General features: G+C 44.6%; 1 protein-coding gene across 1 annotated transcript in view; it reads right to left on the bottom strand.

Moving 5' to 3' along the window:
- Window positions 1-8,709: 8,709 nt before the first annotated feature.
- Window positions 8,710-23,135, bottom strand: part of BUB1 (BUB1 mitotic checkpoint serine/threonine kinase) — a gene marked incomplete at its 5' end in the record, with an annotated part of 43,897 nt that continues 29,471 nt past the window's right edge. Inside the window, 9 exons of the mRNA XM_084624959.1 lie at window positions 8,710-9,009; window positions 9,766-9,872; window positions 10,555-10,732; window positions 10,822-10,979; window positions 11,218-11,379; window positions 14,583-14,698; window positions 18,585-18,725; window positions 19,246-19,484; window positions 21,607-21,694. Coding sequence (XP_084481085.1) covers window positions 8,814-9,009; window positions 9,766-9,872; window positions 10,555-10,732; window positions 10,822-10,979; window positions 11,218-11,379; window positions 14,583-14,698; window positions 18,585-18,725; window positions 19,246-19,484; window positions 21,607-21,694 — 1,385 coding nt within the window. The 3' untranslated portion in view covers window positions 8,710-8,813. The remainder of the gene's footprint in view (window positions 9,010-9,765; window positions 9,873-10,554; window positions 10,733-10,821; window positions 10,980-11,217; window positions 11,380-14,582; window positions 14,699-18,584; window positions 18,726-19,245; window positions 19,485-21,606; window positions 21,695-23,135) is intronic.

Here is a 23,135-nt window from a genome sequence, read left to right as displayed (position 1 = left end):
CCCAAGCCCCCCCGGAGCAGAACCGGGGGCATTGCCGGTTCTGCCGAGTCATGAATAGAGCCACCTGAGGGCTTCATGGCAGAGGATCGGGCCCCACCTTGCCTGTTGCTATAGAACATAGAGGCCGTGTTGTCTGTGAGGACCCTGACTATCTTGCCCTCCAGGTGCATGTGGAAGGCCATGCACGCCAGCCGCACCACCCTGAGCTCCTTGATGTTTATATGTAGGGTCAGGTCTTGAGCCGACAACAGGCGTTGGGTCTGAAAGTTCCCCACATGGGCCCCCAAAGCTAGGTCTAACGCATCAGACAGCAGCTTCAATTATGGGGTCCTGTCCCTGAACAGGACCCCTTGGAGCATGTTGTTTGGGGCAGACCACCACTGTAGGGAGGTGATCACAGAGTCTAGCCCAGTGAGGACCATGTCCATCCTGTCCATGGCCTGGGAGAACTTCAAGGCCAACCAAAGCTGGAGGGGCCCCATCCTGAGTCTGGCTTGATGGACCACATACGTGCACATCGACATGTGACCCAAGAGTTGTAGGCAAACCCTGGCTGTTGACACCAGGAACCTTGTGACCGAGTCAATGAGACCTTTCAGGGTCTTGAATCTGTCTGGCGGGAGAGAGGTGCTGGCTGACACTGCATCCAGGAGCGCCCCAATAAATTCTATGCATTGAACCGGGACTAACGTGGACTTGGTGTTGTTTACCAACAGGCCCAAGGCGGTGCACATGGACAGGAGGAGTGCCACGTGATCCCTCACCTGTGACCGGGAGGTGCCCTTGACAAGCCAATTGTCCAGATAGGGAAATATCTGGACCCCCTGCCATCTGCATTAGGCTGCTACCACCGACATGAATTGTGTTAACACCCTGGGGGCTGTGGACAGACCAAACGGGAGGACCGTGAATTGGTAATGATTCTGTCCCACCACAAAACGGAGGAAGTGCCTGCGCCCCTCGAATATGCGGATGTGGAAGTACCTGTCCTGTAGATCGAGGACAGAGTACCAGTCCCCGGGATCCAGGGAGGGGATAATGGAGGCCAGAGAGACCAGGTGAAACTCAAGTTCCGCAATGTACTGGTTCAGACTTCGCAGGTCGAGGATGGGCCTGAGCCCACCTTTGGGATAAGGAAACAAGAGTAATACTCCTTGCCCATGAACTCCTCAGGCACCGCTTCTACCGCTACTAGTCCTAGGAGCTGTCCCACCTCCTGCTCGATCAGAGCCTCGTGCAAGGGGTCCCCCAGTAGGGACGGGGTTGGAGGGTGGTTGGGCGGGGAGGAAGAAAACTGGAGAGTGTAACGCCGGGAGATGGTGTTGAGGACCCATCGGTCCGAGGTTAGCCACGACCATTCCAGGAGGAAAGCACACAACTGGTTGGAGAAGGGTAACTTTATTGGATCCCTGGTGAGGACTGGCGGGATGCCCCCAAGCATCCCATCAAAAACGCCTTTTCCCCACCTGCTTGCCTTGGAGGACGCAGGCTGGGGGGCAGGCTGAGACTGCCTCTGAGGGCGTCTCTTATAGTCCCGCTGCTTTTTATAGGCAGCCTCATACTTCGGGAGGGCAGCCTGGGTGGGAGTTTGCTGCAGCTTGAATTTAGGTTTTGTTGGAGACGGGACATAGAGGCCCAGAGTCTGGAGGGTCATGCGGGAGTCTTTCATGCCATGCAGTCTTGTATCTGTTTCCTCCGCAAACAGAGCTGTCCCATCAAATGGGAGATCCTGCATGGAAGACTTTACCTCACTGGACAGACAAGAGAGCAGGAGCCATGACGCCCATCTCATGGACACTGTGGAGGCCATTGATCGTGTGGCTGTGTCCGCAGCATCCGAGACTGCCTGCAGGGATGCCCTAGCGGCCGCTGCCCCTTCCTCCACTAGCGCTTTGAACTCCTTCCTATTGCACTCCTGGAGGGAGTGCTCCAACTTGGGCAGGGAGCCCCACAGATTGAATTCATACCAGCCCAGGAGAGCCTGATGGTTTGCCTCTCGTAACTGGGAGCTCAAAGACGAATAAATTTTCCTTCCGAAAGAGTCCAGTCTCCAAGAATCTTTGTTCTTTGGGGTCGGGGCAGGCTGACCCTGCTGTTCCTTGTGGTTGACCGACTACCACTAGAGAGTTGGGCGCCAGGTGGGTATACAAGTGCTTATGCCCTTTAGTGGGTACAAAGTACTTGCATTCCACCTTTTAAGAGATGGGGGACAACGAAGCCAGTAGTTCTACAGGGCATTTGAAATTTTAGCCACCCCTTCATGGAGAGGCAAGGCCACCATACCCGGTGCCGACGGGGACAACACATTAAACAGGGAGTCTGAGGGCTCCTCCATCTCCTCTGCTTGGAGGTGGAGGCTTGCTACCACCCCCTTTAAGAGTTTTTGGTAGGCCCTGAAGTCCTTCTGTGGGGCAGAGGGGGGCGGAGCCGCAATCGTCTCCTCCGGGTGGGACGAGGCCGGTGCGGTGCTCTGGGTGTCATCCGGCACCGGAGGGTCCACCACCTGGTCAGACTCCGGGCACGGTGCCGAGGACGTACATCCCACCGACTCCTTTCTTGGGGGTCTGGAGTGGGAGGCCAACGGTGCTTCCGAAGCTCCGGCCACCGAGCGGGTTCCCACCGGAGGCCACGGTGCCCACGGGTACCATTGGGCTGGCCATGACGCTCTGTGCCACTGCACCTGCTGTGGCACCGGTGGGGCTGGGTGTTCGGGTAGCATGACCTGGCCCACTGAGGGACGACTACGACTGGAGACCGGGCTGGCGTAACATCTGCTGCTGTCATTGGACCGGAAGGAACAGCGGTGCCGGGATCGTGATCTCGACGTGGAGGACTGGTACCGACAGTAACAGCTGCTCCGCGAACGGCCTCGACGGGCAGACCCGCAACGGCGAGACGTGGCGATTGACGCCCAGGGCTGCGGTGTCTTGGCGGAGACTTGGAGCGGGAATCCGAGTGGGAACGGCATTGACAACTGTGCTGTGACCGACTGCGGTACCCTCTCTGAGACGAGGACTGTTGGTGACACCCGCCGCGGTCCCGTCGATATTCACTCCTTGAGGATGAGCGGCACCAAGAGTCCCGGCTGGATGGAACCCAGGCAGACAGTCTGGTCGGTGTCAAGGGCGATCCACATGGACTCTGTCCTGAGCGATTGCTGGGCGGTGAATGGTGTTGGGAAAATTCCCTCGGGCCAGAGGCGACTGCGGAGATCCCAGCGGCAGCTTGCCTCTGGAGCATGGGACTGACATTGGCTGTGCTCCGGGCACCGGCATAGACATAACATCCCGGGCTGCCTGGAGGGCTTCAGACGTGGATGGCATACAGACATCCGGTGAGGCCTGTTCTGAAGGGGCTGGGCTACTCCTCTCAATGTGAGTTGGAGGCCTGGGGCCCGGTGGGGATTGAGGACTGCCCCACATGGGCCTAGCTTCTGTCCCAGACTTCCCTCGGTGCCGCTGTGAAGAGGGAGTCTTCCTGGCCCTCTTGGCATGCCGCGCAGACGGGGAGTGGTGCCAACTGGTCAATGGCACCAGAGGGTTGCTGCGTACTGATGCCACGGTGCCGGTTCGGAGCGGTGTGCTGGAGTCGGGGTCAGCACCAACCCTCTCAGGATGGCCCGGAGCCTAATGTCCCTTTCTCTTTTGGTACAAGGCTTAAACAACTTGCAAATCTTGCACCTTTCATTGATATGGGTTTCTCCCAAACAGCGCAAACAGTGCACGCGGGTCACTTCTTGGCATAGAACGCCTATAAGAGTTGCATGACTTAAACCCCGGGGTGCGGGGCATGCCCCGGCCCGGGCTCACTAATTAAACAGCTAACTAACTACAGGTACTAACACTGAACGAACAAACAATTCTGGGGACGAGCTACAACAAAGCTGGATCAGAGCAGTTCCAGTCTTCGCATCTTCACTAGCGGCAAGAAGGAACTGAGGGTGGGGGGAGCATGCAGCTTCCCTTATACCGCGCCAAGCAGGAGCCATTCCAGGGATCGCGGAGAGTGCTCCCACCCATGGGTATGGCTAGGGGAAAAACTTCCGGCACCGGTGCACCTGGCAAGCACGCACACCTATTGTGGAATACACATGAGCAAATCACTCGAAGAAGAACCTCCAAATTGCAGAGCAGTTATCATAATCTCTGGGTCTGCATGAGATGGGAAGAAATCATTAATATCACCGCCTGTGGAAGTCTGAGAGACTGGCGTTTAAAATCTTATTTAGGAAGTGAGAAAACACTGAGTTTCTCAGCAAGTTCTATGGCACTTTTTAAGAATTAGGCTGGACTCAAGAAAATATCTTAAGAACGGTCCTATCACCCAGTTTTAAAGTGTCTGTGGCACTTTAGCATATTGGCTTTTCAGAAACTTCCAAACTTCCTTACTCATGTAAATACCATTGATTTTTAGTAGGTCTCCTGGGGGGAAATCTAATCTGAACAGAAAATTGGTGAATGCTTTAATTTTGTTTAAGTACAGCTCTAGTATAGTATTTTCACTCATTTTAGAGACTTTTTTCCTGTGTATTGCCATTCTTTACCTACTAAAGTCTATAAAGGTTAATATTTAATATATAAACTTAGCTTTCTGGTGCAGAATAGATGCTGTTTAGCTGCATTTCAGTGGACAATGAATGATACATTAGACAACTATTTTGCATACAAACCCTCTCAAACTCAGTGTTCACAAGATTATCCTTTCCAGTCAGAATAAGAGAGAGGGGATTCTGTTTGTTGTGCCCAAGTTTTTTTCCCCTCCCAGCTCATCCCCTCCTTGCTCCAGCATGCCATGAGGACAGCTGTGCCATCCTACTTTCCCAGAACTGCAGAATGTTATAAATACAGGCTTATGAATTCAGTGTAGGGTCAAGCAGGAGGTTGGCGGTAGATGGAGACAGAATCATAAGTGATTCTGCCTCACACTTAAGTTCCCCCACACTTGCAAATAACAAGTGGTAAATACAGAAAAATGCAGATGAATTAAATTGTCTTGGATTAAATGCTGAATAATGCTTCATTTACCTCAGTGTAAATACCGCTTTACTGAAGTTCTTATTTCAGAAAGCACAGCTGCCCTGTATGCTCAACTTTCCTGGCACAGAAATCATGGAGTAACAGATTTACAAAGATTAGCCACTAGTGATTAAAATAGTGCCAAATGTGCGTTGCTTGTGGCTTCAGACATGCCACATAGCTCCCCCTGAACTGTGCAGCATTTGGCAGGCACTGGTAGATGGCCTAACTAGCAGATTTCTTTCATAGTCAGATTAGATTGTTCAAGTGCAATTTAGAATACTACACGGCTAGTGAACGCATCTCTAACTTTCCACATCAAACCAAGTGGATGGCTCAGATTTGGTAATACTAGTGTTCAGCTGTAAATTGTCTTTCGTTAGAAGACTATATCCATTCTGTCTTTGCCTTTGTAGATTGAGACTGATGTGAAAACAATAAATCCAGAGGTTGCGGAAGAAATTACTGCTACTCCTGATGGGACAGCGAACCTGTCTCTGCAAGAGAGTGTAACTATACAAGCAGGTATTCCTTAAACTCTTCTTCAGACTTTTCCTATGACACAAATTCTGACCGCAGTATGTCAGAACATAGACAATATTGCAAAATAAGCACAGACTATTTTTAATTGCTTTTGATCTTATCGCTTCTCTTTCAAGTCTCAAATTTGAGGTCTCTGGGCATGCATGTTTTGTTATAGTTGGATTTTTTGAGCTTCCTGTTTATTTAAAAGACCAGGCCAATTTTTGCATTTATAATTAAGATACTCTTACATATAACACAAAGTGCATGTGGGTGCTTTAGATACTTATTCCAGTTACATACTGCAGTCACTTTTTCATTTATTGCAGAAACAAAAATGTAGAACAATCTTTCCAAAAATTCTTGCTCCCCATGAAGGTAGAAATGACTACCCTAACTCCTTTCTATAGACCTAGGACAAAAGGTGTCACTTCTTAAACTGGAAATGTATTCCAGGCAACAAACGCTGTAAAATGTACTAAGAAAGCATCAATATCTTATGCTGGAGCATAATGATTTAAAAATCCAATACAAGAGTCCACAAAGCATTGTGTGTGTTTTTACATACCAGAGGGTGATGCCTTGGTACCTCAGTATAAGCCGTCTGCCAACAGGCTACATTTGTGTGCTAGCAAATTGGTAATCTTTGTAATTTGCTCTTTAGTGAAGCAATGATTTCTCTTCTAAATTCTATGTTCTAATTACAGACTCCAAGGGAATTCTTACTACAACTAATTAAGTTTCAATTTGCAAACTCCACAATACCATGGAAAATTAGGTGGGTAGAGAAGCTCCTAAATAGAGGAGGGGCTACAGCCTTTAAGGTACAAAACAGAAATCAAGTAGACAAGACAAACAGAAGGAGCAAAAGATAAATAGCGGTGAGGAGGGAATGCACATCCTTTGAAAAGTCTCCCACAAAAATAGCGAAAGCCTCCTTTCTGGAGGCATTTGAGACTAGACCTGCTGCAGTGCTAGCAAAATACTGTAGGTCAGTTGTTCTCTGTCAACAGAATCGAGTGTTTTGAACAAAGTAAGCAATGGAGGTCTGCGGTGTTGAAAGGGAAGGTGGTGCCCATAAAAGCTTTTTCTCCCTTTGCTGGCAGAGGTTGGGCTAGATGTGAAATAGGTTACCTTTCACATATCTAATTAAGATTCTAGTGACTGACTTTACTTTTTTCCCCCCTCCAGGCTTTCTGTGAGTTTGGCGAGGCAAGATTGCTAGAATAAGCGTGTAATTTGAGTCATGTTGCTGCATAATAGTTACAAATGTGACTAAAATTCCCATAACATTCTAAGCTATCAATTAGTAGCCTGTGTCAGTTACGTTCTCCTCTCCCCAGGCCATATCAGCTCCATCCTACTTCCCTCTAAAAGTGTAGGAAGCCTTCTGCTTGCTACATTTTGTCTTCAGCCCAGTAGTACTGTCAGCCCTGGAACAGGAGACTTCTACCCACAGCTGCAACTGGCTTTCTGAACTCTGCCTCTCTTGGTTCTGTGTGATGTGGGAGATGGAGCTGGGTATCAGATGGCACTATAAGACTAATATCAGGGAAAGGGTGGTCTGATGAACAGGATGGGCATCCCAAACTGTCACAAATCCATTTCCCTGTCACAGTACCTGTAACAGGAACTCTCCATAAAACTTCTGGACAAGAAAGTGTCCAGGGGTAAAGTAGTGATTGTTTCTACGCCAGTCACTGTCTGTAGGTGAATGGCTAGCTGAAGAATCAAGTGCTCTTAGCCCAGCCAGTCACTGACAGGGCAATGCCCTCCCTTGAGGTCACTGTTCTATTCTGAAGCACAGAATTGATAATATGCAGCACATGGTGTCCTGGACACTGTTTCAGTCTTCCAGCAGTGCATAAAGATCAGCACAGATTCCAGCTGGAAAGCAGCTTTATGCTACAGTAGCAGAGAACACGTTCTTCTTATTTCAAGCCCTGTATGACATAGATCAGAAAGCTCAACACCTGCTTCAGTTCCTACAGGTCTCTTAGGCTGAGCAAACAAAAGGAAACAAAAGGTCTCCATCAGCATGTTGCATGCACTATTGTCTCAAGCTCCTGAGGAAAGCTACATTAAATAGTAACTCTTTCCGAGTTAATTGTAAAGCAGGTTCTGCCTAATCTTGCCAGTCTTCTGAGTTACGGTGTAGCCTCTATTCACTGGCATTCAGCCTATTAGGGAGCAGCAGTGTCACTATTCCACATACCGTTTCTTTCAGTAATCAAGTATTCTGATGGCTGGAGATACTGTGTCTCTGGTGAGCTTAGGTTTGGAAACACATTCCTGTCTACAAAAGGACATAGCATTTAATTACATCTCCAAGCATGATGGAAGTATAATTCTTTTTTTGTTCCTAAAGTGGCAACCTAATGTCTCTACCTCTGAGCAGCAGCTACCAGATAAAGAATCCTGACACCTTCACTAAGCTTTACAGACACAATTACAATTCCTGTGCAGAGAGCTGGTCCAGAATTCTAATCAGTTCTGGTGGTCTGAACAGAAGCCCTAACTTCACACGAGGATAGACATTAATCTATTCTGGATAAATTCCTGCAATTGTCAGAGATGATATTAAATCCAGTTTTTATGTTGCATTCCACATTTTTTCAGGTCAGATTTGCTTTCTTTACAAAAAAAGCCCATTTTAAGCAATTTGAATGGACATTACAGCCTTGTCAGATGCTCTAAAAGGGATTCCAAGTAGGAAACATTTTGTTTCAGGTCAAAGTAGTTCTCTGACTTATGTTATGGAGGTCATTTGATGACCTCAATGGTCCCTTCTGGCCATGGAATCCATGAACTGGTTGGGCCTTTCCTCCATTTGCCCATAATGAACCTAACTGGTCACAATGACTGGTCTCAAAGCAGCCACTACCTTCCACCTGTTTATCAGTTCATCTTTATGCATCATGTACCCAACATGATGTAACTATTATGGACAATACCTTGTGGTAGAGAAAAAAATCATCATTTCTGAAAGCAAAGGAGATTTTGCTACTGCTGCATGAGACCTCTAGCTGGTCTCCCACATTGAAGTCCACCAAAGTAACTTTAAAAATTCAAGTCAGAATTTCCTAAAAAGTCATATAGCTTGTGTAGATTAGTTTCTCCATGACAGCAGAGGCAAATATTCAAGTTGTCAAGGACAAAGTTCACTCAAAGATCAGTAGCAAACCAAGTGTATTTTGAAAAGACATGACATTTTAAAAGTATATGTAGAAAGCTTCGCTCCAGATTAAGAGAAACAGAAGTCTTTAAATTCAAGGCTTATTTTCGTGAACGTTTGTTTTCTATGAGCAATATCACAAGCCTATTGCGGAGGAACTTTATTTCCTTAGCATATGACTTTTGGAACAAGTCTCTTAGCTTTTTGCGTAAAGCTCCCAAAGATGGAAGGTGATGGCAGTCTGGTATGTTCAGGAGGCTGCAGAATAACTCATTCCACAATTCTGCATTAGGAATCCTAGAAGAGAAAAACAAGCACTTCATTACAGAGTCAGCATATCCAGACTGTTCTCAATATATTTAATTTCAGTTGACCTGTTCGGTACACTTATTCCAGTTACAGCAAACAAGTGAGTTACCTACACTTAGAGAAACCCATTGTAAGAGGAAAAAACAAGTGTATTTTCTAGTCATACAGTGGCAACAAGTACAACTGTCCTGTTATGGTACTTGACTATATAGTTGAATTTCCTTCTAGCCTCCCTCTCTCCCATAGAGTGCATTGCCTTCTTAAACAGGCCAATGTTTTCATCCACCCAGGAACCTCCAACCTGGGGCATTTGTGGAGCTTACTCCTTAGACAAGATAATGCAATTTAACTAAGCAACATGTTACAAAGAAGCCAGTCAAACTTGCTGACTAGTGTACTATCGTGTGTTAAGTCTATTTGCTGTAAATTTTCCTTAACTTCTTGGAATCTGGCACACCCACTGCTGAAAAGGCAGTTTGTGCCTGAAAGACTTCCTGCATCAAGTACAATGCCTCCTCAAGCAGCACGTGTGTGTATGAACTTGCCACACTTCAGCCTGGAATCATGGGTTTTAAATCATCAGGGGGTAACTAAGACAGTTAAAAAGCTAATTCTATGTTAGCAGCTTCCCCAGAACTGGGTGCAGAAGATAAATCTCTCTAGCCATCTAAAACGAGTAGTTTTAGCTGCATTTTATAAAAAAGTTCTCCTGAGGAGCTCCCCTTAAGATGCAGTGATACCAACCTTCTGAAGACTCCCTCAGTTTTCCAGATTCCTTCTTCATTTCTCACCCTCATGTAGGTGCCAAAGAGCATGCAGTATATTGTTCCAGCAATTCCAAAGTAATCAGTCTAAACAGAGAGAGATGGGTCTATTGTGAAGAAGTCCAGATTAATAATTTAGCACTATTACTTAAAAGGTGATCTGAAAACTCATGCTGCTCAAGTATTTCGGGGAACATACTTTCTTGCTACCTTATGATTTCAGCTGGACAAGTCATCTGAGCAGAAGTTGCAGGATCAGGCCTTTATATAACAACAGTTGTGATCTTAGTTATCAGTGGAAGTTACAGCAGATAGAAATGCAAACCTGTTTTGCTATGTCCAAGCAGAATCCTGCCTATCAAGTTTAAACACTGGACTCATGTCAGATGGCCAGAATTTAATCACCGAGGCCCGGATCCACAAAGGGACTTAGGCATTGCAACATTGAGCATCATGGCACCTAACGTTTAGGCACCTAGAGAAGGAGGGGGAAAAAACCTCAGAAAAACCCAAAATCCCACATAAACATTACAATCCACGAAGCCTGTGTTCAGAGTCTAGGCTCCCCATACAAGGCATCCCGACGCCTTCAATGAGGTGGAAGTGCGCATGCTCAGAGGCAGAAACTTAGAGCTGCGTGAGTTTAGGCACCAACAGGGTGTGACAGGGGTTTTGTGGATTGCAGGGAGCCTAAAACTTATGCTCCTAAATCATAGATTTGTGGATTGGGGCCAAGTGCTCAGGTTATTACATCTATGTAATCTCATACCTGGTAGTTCCATGGTTTCTGTGTCAGCATTTCGATACACTGAAATCCAGATGTCTCACACTTTCCTGTAAACACAGTTCCTTCAGGAAAGAGTTTCAGGTCTATACTTTGACCCAAGTCAATGACTGTCAGACCATGAGAGAGACTGTCTATGTCACAGGTGTCATTATCCAAAAGCCTGCAGCAAATGAGTAAATGATTGCCACATAATTATTAAAACCACAGTAGAAAAGGGTAGTAGTTTTGGTACTAAAGGGAAATACTTGCCTTTCTCCAAGTATGAAGTTATCAGGTTTAATGTCACCATGAATGATTCCACAGTTATGGAGCTCTTCCACCATATATAGAATTTTTACAGCAAAATAGATTACTAGTGCTTGAGGCATCACTTTTTCAGGAAGCTTTTTGTAAATATTTATAGTATTCTATAAACAAAGATATGGGGATGGGAAGAGAGAAAGAATGTCAACCACACCAAAAGATAGCTTTACATAATATACATTGTAGCTCCGTATTTCCAAAACAGAGTGTTGGAAAATAAACCTACAACACGTGTTTTTGTAAAGCGAAGAGGAACAATGGATTACTATGCATTGTAATGTATTTTAATTCCTAAAAGGTTACAAATATGCCTCTTCAGCCCACAAGTCTTAGTGCACCTACCAGTAAAGTTCCATAGTTGTATAGCTCACCAACTAATATACTTCCGTTTTGGAAGAAGTGAGCAGAATAAAACTGGATGTAGAGATGTCGCACACTTGGTTTAAGCCTCTCCATCAGCTGAAATGCTATATAGAACTCCCAAGGGTTTGCAGGCTTCTGCACCTGTAACCAAACACTCCATATTAAATAGTGATATAATCCAATGGGTTTCTCTAGTAAATTGAAGGAAGATGGGAAAATCTTCCCATATAATTACAGTGACCTAAGAGCTTGGGCATTTTTCTTCTTATCTAGATAATAAGTTCTAGAACCATTAGAAGAAGTTGTTACTCACCTTGTGCAGTAATGATGGTTCTTCCAGATGTGTCCCCCTATGGGTGCTCAACCGTAAGTGAGTCTGAATCCCTGCACTGCTGATTGGAGAACTTTGGCAGCTGCATCTGTTTGGCCTGAGAATAAGCTGCTTCCCCCACACCCCTCCGTTCTCTGTCACAAGGCTAACCAGCCAGTTCCTTCTCTACCACACAGTTGATAAGAACTCCAAAGTAGAAGGGAAGAGAGTTGGTCACGGAGCACCCATAGGGACACATCTCAAAGAACCATCGTTACTGCACAAGGTGAGTAACTTCTTCTTTGAGTAAAAGCGGCAAAGAGTCCTGTGGCACCTTATAGACTAACAGACTATAAGCTTTTGTGGGTGAATACCCACTTCATCAGATGCACGAAAGCTTATGCTACAATACGTCTGTTAGTCTAGAAGGTGCTACAGGACTCTCTGCCATTTTTACAGATCCAGACTAACACGGCTACCCCTCTGATTCTTCGAGTAAGTGTCCCTATGGATGCTCTACTGTAGGTGACTCCTGAGCAGTACCCCCCGCCGGAGGCTGCGGCTTTTGAATCAAATTTATTATGGATGATAGAACCATGGTGCTGAATTTGGTGTCTGGAGCAGAGTCCTCTAGTATGGCATAGTGTTCAGCAAAAGTTCAGCAGATGCCCAGGTAGCTACTCTGCAGATTTTGGATATAGAGATACCCTTGGAGAAGGTGATGGACAAGGAGACCGATCTCATAGAGTGTGTGCAGATTGTGGATGGGGGTGCTAAATTGTGAATGTGGCAACAGAGTTTGATACAGTTTGAGGTCCATTTGATGAGTCTTTGAGCTGAAACTGCTATGCCTTTATAGACCGATCCACAATGGAGAGGAAGAGTCTCAGAGATTTTCTAAAAACTTTTGTCCTGTCCAAATAGAAGGCCAAGGCCCTTCTTACGCTGAGAGTATGGCAGACGGCTTCCCTATTATCCTGATGGGGTTTGGGATAAAAGGTGGGAAGGTAAATAAGTTGGGTCACATGAAATGCGGAAATCACTTTGGGGGTAAATTTCAGATGTGGTCTGAGTGTGACCGTGTCAGGGAAGAATGCTCCATCAGAGGCGCTATCTCCCTTATCCTTCTTGCCAAGGTGATGGAGATCAGGAACGCTGTCTTCATGAAAAGGTGAGTTAAAGAACAAGTGGCCATGGGATCAAATGGCAGTCTTGTCGGTCCTTTTCACACTAGATTGAGATCCCACTGTGGGGTAGGAAGTCTGGATTGGAGAAAGAGGTTTGTGATGCCTTTGAGAAATCTCTTAATAGTTGGGTGGGAAAAAAACTGAATACCCTTGCTATTAAGTGTACTTAGGATATACCCTGTCATGGGGAATCCCCAGACAGGTGCCTGAAGAAAAGAACAAACTCTAAAATAAAGGGATGGGGTTTTTTTTTAATAAGTAATTTCTTTATCCCTTTCTTTCTTGTTGTTAAAGGGAAGCTCCAAAAGGTAGCTAAAAACTAACAATTCTAAAGAAGTTAACAATCCACGAATGGACAGCTAAAGCTCCATCTCTAGCCAGGGGTGACTGGGAAGGAACTGAGGAGGGTTCGTGTGCACAGCACTGGATAGCCTCATGGCAGAGCATGAGGGGTGGCAGCACATGTGTGGGGTGAAGGGACACTGCTACGGAAGGTCTCTGATTAGCAGCGCAGGGATGCAGACGCACCTACAGTGGAGCACCCACAGGGATGCTACTCAAAGAAGAATGTTTGTTTAGGCCAATTCACAACTTCCACCTTGCCGAAATTTAATATTACGGGTATCTCTCATTTAATTCCCTGCCATGGCAGGGTCTTGCTGCACCTTAGTCCTTCCATTCTCTGCCTGGTGGTGTTGGTGGCCTGTGATATACAGCATGTCAGACTAGTTGATCTGGAACTTTCTGGCCTTGAACTCTATGACAGATCTTGAAAAGTGCTCGAACCATTCAGTTCACAGCAATATGATTGCTCATGTGGTTAGAAGCTCTTATTTCTATATAGATTGTCTTTTATTTAAAATAAGACTAAAATTGTCATTTAAGCCTACTGCAGGCAGTACACATCTTGCTTACAGTGACAATTTATGACAAATAGCCATAGAGGAGGCTAGTTCAACACTGGAAACCCAATTTCCACTTCGCATTAAGTACTAGAACCAAGGAATCTATGTACTGAAACCACTATCAGGTTAAAAAAAAATATCACATTTAAAAACTTGCTTTTCTCATTCTTTGAAGTAGAGGGTGCAGAGAAGAGCCAAACAAACAAACAAAAAAACCAATATTCAAGGGCTGGAAAAAGGCTGCCTTACAGTGAATTATAGGAACTCAATCGTTTTCGCTTATCAAAAAGATTGAGAGCTGACTTGATTAGCACCTAAGTATATTCACAGGGAAAAAATACCAGGTATTGGAGGGCTCTTTAACTTCGCTGTGAAAGGCATAACAGGAACCAATGACTGGAAACTGAAGCCAGACAAAGTTCATTTAGAGCAGTTGTTCTCCAACTTTGCAGATTACTGTACCCTTTCAGGAGTCTGATTTGTCTTGTGTACCCCCCCAAGTTTCACCTCACTTAAAAACTACTTGCTTAAAAATACAAAAAAGTGTCACAGCACACTATTACTGAACATTTGCGACTTTCCATTTTTATCATATATTTATAAAATAAACCAATTGGAATATAAATTTTGTATTTACATTTCAGTGTATAGTATATAGAGCAGTATAAACAAGTCATTTATATGAAATTTTAGTTTGTACTGACTTCACTAGTGACGGTTGTAAAACTAGGCAAATATCTAGATGAGTTGATAACCGGAAGACCTCTGCGTACCCTGAGCGGTACGTGTACCCCTGGTTGAGAACCACTGCCTTAGAGGTTAGGCACTTTAAGGAATCCACTTAGTTACACATCTCAGACTATTGGTTGAATTACTAAGGGACCTCAGCGAAACCAGCTCTAAAAGTTATATGACAAGCTATTCAGAACCAAAGCCACTTACCTTTAATATTACTTTCTGGTTATTTTTAGGGTTATTTGTATCCAGGACAGAAGCCTGATAGACATGAGCAAAAGCCCCTTCTCCAAGTAAGCAATCCACATGGAATGATTTAGAACCTTTGGCAGTTTAGGAAGGAGATGAAAGATACAATAGATTAATGAGTTCTATTTACAAAACTTCCTCTTCAGCAAAGCTTTCTAGATAGAATGAACTGGCCAAGCACGTTACAGCAGCACTGCACGTTATTGCTTTGGTGCATTATAAACACCTTTACTGTTGGTCTCGGTGCTGTGTAACAAACAGGTATTAAATAAGTTTAAAACCTCAGAAGCTCCATGGCACCCTCATATTGCAATTACAATAATGCTTTCTAGGAGGTGTGTGGCAATTTTCTCCAAAAAAGACAGTAATTTTGGAGTTTAGTGTATCCAGTCTACACAAATCCACATCATATATCATTTGCAAGCTTATTTTATGTATGTTTACAGGTGGTGTGCTGTGAAGCTGTCAAGAAGTGCTGTAAACGAGATGAAACAATGGTATCCAAAATTAGTTTCATTGTTTGCAGTTCCAGAAATACTGCAATGTGACTATGACCACAGTTTTTACTGCTTAATTTCAACACCTTAAGATGGTGTTTTATTGGTCAAAGCTACCAAATGACAATGTATTAAGAGATTTTTTTTACTGGTTTTGCATGGGCAAGTATTCCCCCCCATCCCCGAAATGATGCAGCTGTTTAGAACGTGGCAAAAAATGGCAAATAGCAGCATTTTGCAATATACCAACATGAAATATTTTCTCATGGCATAGTCTTAATTGTTGAAGTATCTCACTAGTGATTATAATAGTTATCCATATTTTCAGCTTAAGTTTGCTAACAAGATCAGTCTGGCATTGAAGGTTGTGTACCAGTCGCAGCAAATTGTACTGCATAGTTCAAAATATGTATATCGTTAGTATATATAGAATCATAGACTATCAGGGTTGGAAGATACCTCAGGAAGTCATCTAGTCCAACCCCCTGCTCAAAGCAGGACCAATCCTCAATTTTTGCCCCAGATCCCTAAATGGCCCCCTCAAGGATTGAACTCACAACCCTGGGTTTAGTAGGCCAATGCTCAAACCACTGATGATGCTGATGGAACAATGAGAACAAAGCTGAATTAGGCCCTCAGCTGGAAGCTCAAGCTGAAAAAAATCCATGAACTAAGAGCATGCAACAAAGAAACTACAGTGTACATCAGAGGTGCCAGGACTGCCATACAAATGATGGCTGGAGGCAAATGTCATACATTAGATCAGTGGTGGATTAGCCACTGGGCCGACTGGAGTCCATGCCCCGGCCAACTAGGGGCCCCTGGAAAAAATCTGCTACTGCTGGCTGAAGGCCTCCCCGGGGCCCTGACCCTGTTGGAAGCTCCTGGGCGGGGGATGCTCCAGTGACCCCCAACCTCTCCGGGAAGAAGCCATGGGGTGGCAGGGAAAGCCCCACCGCCCGCTCTCACTCCCCACTGTGGCCCAGGGCCATGGCACAGCGACAGAGTTTCTTCTGTCTTGGGGCCACAGTGGGGGCAGAAAGGAGCAAAAGGGGCTGTGGGGGGGAGGGGCATGAAAACCACAGAAAGTCAGTGCCGGACAGGATTTAAGGTTGGACGCAAGAAATGCTCTGTACCTTCATGGAAAAAAATTTCTAAACATGGCATCCAACAAGCAATCACCTGTAAAATTCTTCTGTGAATATATGGCTCAAGACAACAGAGTGTAGGAGCACACCCAAACAGAAACACTCCTTCTTGCTGGAGGCTTTTTTAGTGGTGAAGCAGCAAAGTCCATCTCCAGAACAGGAATTGAAGAAGCTCAAGATTTGTACAGTACTCAAGATGAAACGGATACAAGGATGCTTCTGCATGCTGTGTGCCTCAATATGGCTTTTGGGTCTCTTGGTATCAAAGATACCATAATAATTAGGTCACCTGATACAGATTTTGGTCCTCACTGTTCACTACTTTCCAAAAATGGAACATACAGAGAACAAATTAGCAGCACAGTTAACAAGCATCGCTTCATACCTATGCATGCAATTTGGGACGCACTCACTCATGACTTCTGCAACATAGTTCCTGCTATACACTCATTAATAGGGTCTAGGGAAAAAAATCTGTTTAATAATGCTGTCAAAACAAAGGGAGCTTACCACTTCAGAGATCTTGACAAACTGGGAGTGATGGACAAGCTGCAATTTCTGCAGCAAGGAAGTTGGTAACAGTGCTGTATGATCAGACTCAGAAAGAAAAGGAGAACCACAGAGACCTGAATTGCTTGCACCGCAACCTACCCACCAACAAGGACAAGTCAGTGGCCAAACTTCCACTATGCAAGGATGGTTTTGAACAGCATGTCAAAAGAGCATCTTGGAAAACAAAGATTTGGATAGGTAAACCTGATATTGGATCACCATTGCAATACCGATGGAAAAGTGTGGATGACAAATACTTCCTGTATTCTTCCAGACCCAAAAGCATCTGAGCTTTGTGGCAAATTGCCAGCACTCCTTTGATGGGTCTCGCGCTCTCTCTTCTTGGGGAGGGTTCAGGGCACCGTTTCTCGCCCTGAACTGGGGTATTAACTGCCCCACTAGTGTCCTAGAGCAGAGGAGTGGAGAGCAAGGGACCCGGGCCCACCCTCTACTCCGAGTCCCAGCCCAGGAGCCCTAGGGATAGCGGTAAACTGCTTGAACTAGCAGTTCCTTCCCCTGGGCTACTTCCCTCTCCTGCCCTTCAGCTTGTGGGGCTTCCTGCCCTCCCTCTGCACAAATCAGGTGTCCCTTTACCTAGGGCCTTGGTCTTCTTAACCCACCGCAGCACTTCTCTGCTCCAACACCAATCCACTCTGCTTCAGCTCCTCCAAACTGCTCCAACACCAATCCACTCTGCCTCAACTCCTTCCCTTGTCTAATTGAAGCAGGGGGGTTTTATCAGGTGACTGACTTCAGGTGCTTTAATTAATCTGCAAACTTTCTTCCCTCTACAGGGAATAAGGCTCCCTTCTAACACTCTCCTGCTGCCCTCTGGCCATGCTGTATCACAGCTTCTATAAGACCTTATTTGTTCCTGTACCAGTAGGGGCCACTGCACAATCAACTGTGTCTGTAGTCAGAATCATCCTCCCTGCACAGAAATGCGTACATGCTAAGGCAATGAACACTGTGGTAACCCAAGCATTCTTGACAGAGATCATAACAATGAACAAGATGATAATGAAGTTGACTAGAAACGTCACCAGTGCTATTACATTTCAATGATACCTAAACAAATTATCAGATTTGTTGTTACCATTTAGATTGTTATTGTGATGTTTTGAGGCCACAAAGAAATCCAATTTTAAGTCTTGAAATTATATATAGTCAGTAAACTAACAGAAACAAATGCAAATATTTCAAAGTGGTCATTTTAACATATTGGTGTCATTGTTTATCCCTACTTCTATGGTAACAGCACCATTTGACAGCTCCACATCAGACCTCTTCTTAAAGTAGACATCATAAGCTTTCAAATGATGAGCAGGTGTGTAGAGAGGGTATATTAGGTTAACCAAACTGGTGGTGTCTGCTGCTTGCCTACAACTGCATGTGAGTAGTCAGACACTAAAGTGTATCCCATTAGTGGGAACACTAACATTTAAGTCATGCAGGTATGCTGTAATTACTATAACATACAACATCTCTGTTGAAATAGGATTATTGTTGTTCCATACAAGCCTCAGAATTTCATGTCAAGTACTTTATTGGTTCCCTCTCAGAGACAGAGAGGCTGATAATATCCAAATACAGCAATTTTTAAATGGGTCCACTGTTGAACCCTAAGTTCTTTAAACAATCTGGGAGCCATTTTTGGAAGGTTTTCTGAATAAATGTAAAAGAATTTATTTTTTTACTGCCCAGTGTATCTAAAGCAATTTTCAGACAGAGTGCAATCAATGTGTCAAAATGGCGGTTCTTACCCAGTGTAAGTTCAGTCTTCAGTTTGACAGTGGGAAGACTGGATTTCCATTCAAAAGTATTAGAGTAGGTACTCAGTGGTTTAGGTAGCCTTGATAGAAGTTTGCGAATTAAGCCCTCGTCCCAAGGGTTTTCAACAATGACTTCATGGAAGGGAGAGAGAATTTGTAGGCTGTATGTAAAATGTGAGTAAATAGAGGAACACAAGTCTACAATCTAGTGATAAGCATGAATGACAGGTTATCCTATCATGAACCCTTATGTATGTCTTGGTTTTGATGATCCAAGATTTAGCTGAGTGGGTGAAACAGTTTAATAAAAGGAATATAAAAGCTATTGTTACCTGAAGACACAGGCATTAATAAAGCCAAACCTTTGGACCTGATCTGACAGAGGAGCTGAGAGAATCCTCAGGTTCCAACAAATTCAGTGGAGTTGAGGGCACTCAGCACCTCACAAGATGCAGGAAATATGCAGCCTTATCCCTCCACATGCTGTTGGATCATTACTCATAAGGAACACTTTTTAGAGAAATTGCAAGACGTTTCATAGATTCATAGTTGCTTGCTTCAGACCAACTGCGCATTGGAAGGAAATACTAAGTATATACAGCTACCTAAATCCCAGCTTTAACAGAGGAATGATACTGTTGACCCTTAGTACCTGGAGCTTTAACATTCTGGTATGTCCTGTCCTCTGCACACACGGGAACCTGTGGAGTACTGACTGACTCTTTACATGCAGTTAACACCATCTCCTCATCTGAATATCCCCTGGCTGCTTGCAAAGTCTCCAACACAGCCTTCTCAGTAGCTAGTTGCTGGTTTAACACTAGAGAAGCAGCTGCAGAGGGTGCATTTCCTGACAGATATCCTTGTTCTGGGCTCTGCTCCAACACTGGGCTACATATTTAAATACAAAAAACATTAAGTTACTTGCCAATAATGAACTGGCCCTCCCTATGTCCCAAAAAAGATAAAAACATTTAAAACAATAAACTTATGTTTGCATTCTTTTGCCCCAATGTCAATAATGGCATGTATCTGTATTCCTTTAAATTAATCTCACTGCATTTTTGTATGTTCTTGAAAAAATGTATGTGAAACACATCCTCACGCTTCAGGGCTTGAGTCAACTACTTTAATGCCTAGGGTTCAGGAGAACTTTCCCAACGGGTAGGGCCCCCATGTACTCTGATTCCCCAGCCACAGATTCCATCCCTTGCTGCAGAGTTGTGGTCCAGATTATCTATTTCCATTTAAAACAAGCAAGCATCACTTATCCAGATGCATGGACAATCCCAGACAAATTCCCAGACAGTGAAGGACAGCATATTCATACTGAAAGAGAAAAAAAGCAAGAGCTTTTGCAAGAGGCTCCTCTGCCATCCACAGGGTTCCCCATGTAGCTATTTGGGATACTAGCGTTGTGTGGAAGCCCTAATTAACTACCCAAAAGGGCTTTAATATAGAATTGAAATTTGCGTAGTGCTGCCTCATGTCCTTCCAGAATGTGGAGAGTAGCTAAAGTCAAATATCTGAAAACCCAGGAAATAAAGTTAAAGTATATACATGCTACCTCTGTAATGCAACCTTCACTACCTTCTTTGAGCAATGCCCCATCACAACACATACTAACAAGCACCCAACATTTACAAATGATACAGAACACTGACCTTCAGTGCTCCCCTCCCAGTGTCCAGCACCTTCTTTGTCAAGGCAAAACTTTGGTTTATTTCAGGTACAGCAGAGAGGAATGACCTGCACCTGGCCTACACTCAAACACTGAGCCTAGCCCAAGTCACCCCACGACACAATTCACTCCCAACTTGCTAAATGATACCACCCTTAACTTGAGAATTCCTCTGAGACACTGCCTTCACTCACCTCTCACCAACACCTGGAGAACATTACTGAATATGCCTACAGGTTACCGACAATCCCCATTGCAAGAAGACACCCTTGTGCACCTCTGAGAGCTACAGGACTCCGAGCAAAGACATACTTGATCTTTCAATGGGTGTGCCTGTCCTACAGTACCCTCTGGCCAGGTATAGCTCTGCAGCAGCCCTGCCTCTGTCTCCCAACTCCACAAAGGCTTTATTTTTGTCCATTAATACCCCTTCTTCCCAGGGCCTAATTTATTGGCCTAAAACACAAAATAATGCTCAGCCCTGGGGCTTGTCTCTTCTCCGCCTTGAGTCTGGTCTCTGGATCTCTTCCTGGCCTTGGCAGGCTACTCTCAGCCCTTCCTGGCTGGAGTCTTTTCTACTCCCATGGAGTCTGCTCTCCCAAGCCCTCAGCCTTCTGGCTCTGGCTTTCCAACCCAAACTTTTTCCCATGCTCAAAGGTCTTACAATAGACCTGTGTGACTATTGCTCACAGCAGTTCTAGAATCTTCTCCTGTTGCTTCCTTCAGGACCCTTTCAGCAGGTCCTTAATTAATCCTTTCCCTTACCTCAAATGACCCAGGCTCAGAGACTTGGCACCGTGAGGTTTTTTTTTTTTTTGCAGTGTAGACGTACCTTCAGTTACTCGGATGTCTTGCTGAACAAATGCATTTCACTCTTTGGCAGGTCAGTTTGGGTCAACCCATGTTACAGTCCCCAACTTTACCCCCATAATTTCTGAAATATTTCTTTCCCAAAGGGCAGTGGGTACTGTGCACTAACTTAGATCAATTCAAAGCAGGCAATATTAATTTGGGAAGGATTAGAGTGACAGTTTGAGCCACAGGTGTGCGCAAAAAAAAATATTGTGAGCACAGGATTTTGATAACATGATTTTCGGGGAGCTTTATCTCTCTAACCCTAAGCTTAGCTAATCCTACCCAGACCCTTCATGAGGCACAGCAAAATTTTGAGACAATCTGAGTAAGCATGTGGATTCTAGAGCATGTAGAAAAACGCATCTATGAAACAGCAGGTATCCATTAACTGTGGAAGAGGTGCCGAATCTGCTATCATTCAAGAAGTCTTCATTTAGGCATTTGAAATCTCAAACATCTGAACAAGTCGTACTGTACCTTAGCTTCCTGGTATTGGATGCCTCCATGTACTGCTCCTCAGAAGAATCCAGAACCATCTTACCATCATTGTTGTGGACTGCATTTTCTGAATAAAAGTGCATGACAAGTTTGTCCCACTGCTAAAGAGCAGTTTGTGAACTATAAGTGATTACAATAAAATCCAGTATAACTCAGCACAAACATTTGCTATGGATTGTGTGACTAGCTAGCAAGAAGTTCACTGGAGATTTTAGTGAATTTTGGAACAGAAGTACTGGAACATATTAACCCATTCAACAAAGTAGTGAGAACTCCCAACCCAATGGTTTTCCTCTAGACTTCCATGAGTTCTGAGCAAAAAGCACCTCTAAAATTCAAGTCATTCATTTACATGACTAACTTTAGCTGTCCAGGATTGACGATTATGGCCTACGTGCACTAGAAGTCACTGTTAAACATTTAATTGAAAAACGTTGCTGTGGACAGCATCAGAGTCCCAGAATGTTGACTGCACACTGAATCAGAGAAGCTTTTTAAATAGGCACTGAACCCATTTTGAAAAGTGTTCTGCTTCTGCTCTTGCAGTAACAAGTACAAGTCCATGGGTTTAAGTTTTCTTCATTCCAAACGTTAAAAAGTGAGAGGAACGCTTCTTCTATATTATTTAGCACAGAACGTTACTTGCAAACGTTTTTCAGCACTCGACACAACAGATGTTAATATCCTGCTGAGAGATGTTTTTAGATCCCCTCTACAGGTTTCTTGACCCCAAAACTACATCTAAAAGCCAATATTGAGGGAACATGGAAGCTGGCATTTGGACAGGGGTACAAACAGGATTCTTTGGGCAATCTCAGCTGCATTTCGAAATGTTTTACCCTTATGTTACGGACATGCTCTCACTTATTGTTTGGACAGAGTTCTTGACCCAAAGAACCTTCAATTCAGTTTAAAGACAAAGACAGAACAGAGTGGAAAGACACGTGGGGAAGGGGCAGCAGTAATACAAGCTTGTATTTCCTTTAGAATGGCTGTGTGTACAATTAGTAGGTACAGCTATGTTTCGTTAATGAGACCTACAATCAGTGGCAACAGGCTCAGGTCCCTGCCTGCCCAGTCAGTTGCCAGTGCTCTGTCAGCACTATGGTAGGAGCCGTTCTTAAGGAGGGATTTGGAAGGTGTGGCAGCGTTAGGGTTTGAGGGAGGGCATTCCACACAAGAGAAAAAGTATGGAAGCAACCATGAAGGAGAAACAGACAAGCAAGGAACTTAAGATTTGACTCCTATTGAAGGGAGTTTTCAGGAAACAGTAGTTTAGGAGGTTTTTAGGAACTGCTCATCAGGGAATCCTTGCAGAATGGGAAACTGCTACCTTCTCTCCCCCACCAAATTACAACTCCCAGAGGAGCTTTGCTGCTATGTAGGCTCATTCTCCCTGCTACTCTTTTTCCTGAAATTAATTAGCACCCACATACTGTAATGTTGCGGGTCATGAACTCCAAGTAGCTGCTGAGATCTGGGAAGTGATGCTGGCACAGGGCCGGTGT

Source organism: Lepidochelys olivacea (genome assembly GCF_965140295.1).
Source record: "Lepidochelys olivacea isolate rLepOli2 genome assembly, chromosome: 3".
Classification (NCBI taxonomy): Eukaryota; Metazoa; Chordata; order Testudines; family Cheloniidae; genus Lepidochelys; species Lepidochelys olivacea.
The sequence above is the reverse complement of the archived record's forward strand: the minus strand, read 5'-3'. Positions and strand labels throughout refer to the sequence as shown.